Here is a 3,330-nt window from a genome sequence, read left to right as displayed (position 1 = left end):
TATGACTGTGGCACCTTTACTCACCTCAATGATATTAAATTAATTTATTTTAATTCCAACTCCTGCACTTCAGCTCGTGTGTTTTAGCAGGTTTCTGCTCATGTTCAAAACATTCTGCACATTCTCTCCCACATAAGCCTGCTATGTTGCCGATTTGGCCCCTTCAGAACGTCTGCAGACACAGAACCGTTTGGGACTGTACTGCTGGATGAGAGGAGGAGGTGGATGAACTAAACTTAGCCTACTTGAAACACTTTTGATCAGGCAGAAGTATCAACACAAATCCACACAAATGTTCACTTCAGCACCTCAGATAAAGTGCAGCTCACAGTCCCAAACAGAGACAAAAATATTTCAGTTTATTATCGCGACTCACTCGCATCAGCTGGGAGGAGATTACTTTTGTTCACAATTGTTTGGACAGAGATTTGGCCATTGCCTCCCTATGATTTTATTCTTCTCTCTCTGTTTTGGCTGCTCTTTTCGCTTAAAGCGACTCGCTTTACATTTGCGGGCCCTGGACATGTGAATGGCCAAATGTTTCGACCGTACCATTTTCACAATAACAGCGGGGAGCGGGTTATCAGATGACAAGTTTAAAATATGTTTTAATGATAATATTAAATTTATTTAATACCCCCCCGATGGCGGGCCTGCTTGTGTGACAACAAAATGATTTGTCCTGTTTTATCAGATGGTGAAAGATGATGTTGTTTTCCAATTTCTGTAGGTTTGACATTGTGGGATGATGAAACTCTAAAAAAGAATACAGTTGAAACCTGTCAGCAAAGCAGTGACTTTAAAATGTCCACATCTGACTCCATTGAATCCAAGGCCTCTCTGCTGGATGTTGATTCTTCTCTGAAGGCCAGTTTCCTGAGTGGACTGATTACAGTTGGAGGATCTGCCAAGTATCTCAATGATACGAAGAAATTCAAGAATCAGAGCAGAGTGACGTGTCAGTACAAAGCTACCACACGCTTCAAGCAGTTGACAGTGATCGACCATTTAACCATGAGTACCCAACAGACAGATGGTATTAAGAAGGGCTCTGCAACACATGTAGTCACAGGCATCCTTTATGGAGCAAACGCTGTCTTTGTGTTTGACAGTGAGAAGTTACATGACGAAAGTGTTCAAAACTTCAAGGGCAAAATGAAAACTGTGATAAATAAGATCCCCAAATTTAATGTTGACGGGAAAGTTGACATCAAGCTGAATGATGAAGAAAAAGCTCTGACTGAGAAATTCTCCTGCAAATTCTACGGAGACTTCATTCTTGAAAGCAACCCTGCAACATTTGAAGAGGCAGTGAAGACCTACATACAACTTCCAAAGCTGCTGGAAAAGAAGGGAGAGAACAGTGTTCCACTGAAGGTCTGGCTGATGCCACTGAAGAAGTTAGCCCCCAAAGCTCCTGTGCTGGTGAGAGAGATCAGTGTTGGACTTGTAAGAAAGGCTGAAAATGCTCTGGAGGACCTGAATCAGCTGGAAAAAAGATGCAACGGTTTGCTGGAGGACAAAGTAGTGCGAGATTTTCCACAAATTCATGAAAAGTTCAGAAGTTTCCAAAAATGGTGTGGTCATTATGCATTTGATCTCAGACAGACCATGGAGAAGAAAATTCCCTCCATCCGTAATGGCAAAGAAGATGAGAGGAAATTAGAAAAAGTCTTTAAAGACAGAGACAATTCACCGTTCAGCCATGCGAAACTAACCAGGTGGATGGACTTTAAAGAGAGCGAAATCAACATCATCAGGTCCTGTGTAGAGAAGATGGAGGGAACAAAGTTCGTCCCAAATCAGTCAGAGCTGGACCGAGAGGTTCTTGGTGTAGAGGAGGCTCTGTGTTTTGTTTTGACCTCCCTGCAGAGTGCTGACCCCTGCCTTGATGCGATGACCAAATACTTAAAGTCATCTAAATTAGAATCTACCAATGAAGAGTCGTGGTTCTACTCAGATGAAGTTATCACCAACATGAGAGAAAAAGCCAAATATTTCCAGGATCTTACTAAACCACTGAAGAACAACAGCCGATTCTGTTTCCTCATCGCAGCAATTGAAAATAAGAAATACACAGGAGCAACCATCTACCATTACAGGAAGGGCAAACTAGTCTCTGAGGGTTTTTCAAAGCCCCCCCTCCCTCCTGTGGAGAAAATCACTGGCAGAAGAGATTTGCTCTGGTGTAAGTACTTTATTTTCACAGTTCTACTAACAATAACAAATGTCTCTCCTTCAGAAACCTCATGTAACTTTTATTACTCACAGAGTTCATTCTGAGCTTTTCTTAGGAAAATACTGTGGATTTTGTTATCGCTTACACTGAAATTGCTTTAAAAAGAAATCTCAAGTAAAAAGTTCTCAATTAACTGTTATCTGAAACGTGACAAAGAGACACAGCTAATCACTGATTATGTTTGTCTGCTGGTTTAATATTGAACAATGTGTTGTATAACAAGCTTATCTGATGTGTTTATGTGGAATCTAAATCTGTCAAATAATGTAGTAAAAAGTACAATATTTCCATCTGAATTGTAGTGAAGCAGAAGTATAAAATACTCAATAGTATCTCAGCATTAAACTGAAGTACAGTTCTTGAGTTAATAGTTACTTTCCATTTAGTGGTGTGAAAAAGTGTTGGCCCCCTTTCTGATTTCTTATTTATTTTGCATGTTTGTCACACTGAAATGCTTCAGACCAAACATATCAGAATATTAGACAAAGATAACACAATTGAACACAAAACACAGCTTTTAAATGAAGGTTTTTATTGTTATGGGAGAAAAAAAATCAAAACCTACATGGCCCTGAAAAAGTGATTCCCCCCTCAACCTAATAACTGGATGGGCCACCCATAGCAGCAACTTCTGCAATAAAGTGTTTGCGATAACTGGCAATGAGTGTTTTACAGTGCTGTGGAGGAATAGTAGCCCACTCATTTTTGCAGAATTATTGTATTTCAGCCACATTTGAGGGTTTTCAAGCCTTATCCAGCTTTTTTAAGGTCATGCCACAACATCTCAATTGGATTCAGGTCAGGACTTTGACTCCAAAGTCTTCATTTTGTTTTTCTAAAGTCATTCAGAGGTGGGTTTCGTGGTGTGTTTTGGATCATTGTCCTGCTGCAGAACCCAAGTGCACTTCAGCTTGAGGTCATGAACAGATGGCTGGACTTTCTCCTTCAGGATTTTTTGGTAGACTCATGGTTCCATTTACACCAAGTCTTCCAGGTCCTGAAGCAGCAAAACAGCCTGAGACCATGACACTACCACCACCATGTTTTTACTGTTGGTATTATCTTCCTTTTCTTAAATGCTGTTACTTTTA

General features: G+C 40.3%; 1 protein-coding gene across 1 annotated transcript in view; it reads left to right on the top strand.

Moving 5' to 3' along the window:
• The window catches only part of LOC123964896 (cytolytic toxin-alpha-like), a gene marked incomplete at its 3' end in the record, with an annotated part of 7,096 nt that overhangs the window by 2,132 nt on the left and 1,634 nt on the right, over positions 1–3,330 (top strand). Inside the window, exon 2 of the mRNA XM_046041563.1 lies at positions 731–2,188. Coding sequence (XP_045897519.1) covers positions 731–2,188 — 1,458 coding nt within the window. The remainder of the gene's footprint in view (positions 1–730; positions 2,189–3,330) is intronic.

This window comes from Micropterus dolomieu, unplaced genomic scaffold (assembly GCF_021292245.1).
Source record: "Micropterus dolomieu isolate WLL.071019.BEF.003 ecotype Adirondacks unplaced genomic scaffold, ASM2129224v1 contig_6092, whole genome shotgun sequence".
Classification (NCBI taxonomy): Eukaryota; Metazoa; Chordata; class Actinopteri; order Centrarchiformes; family Centrarchidae; genus Micropterus; species Micropterus dolomieu.
Note: the sequence above shows the minus strand (reverse complement) of the source record. Positions and strands in the feature narration are given on the sequence as shown.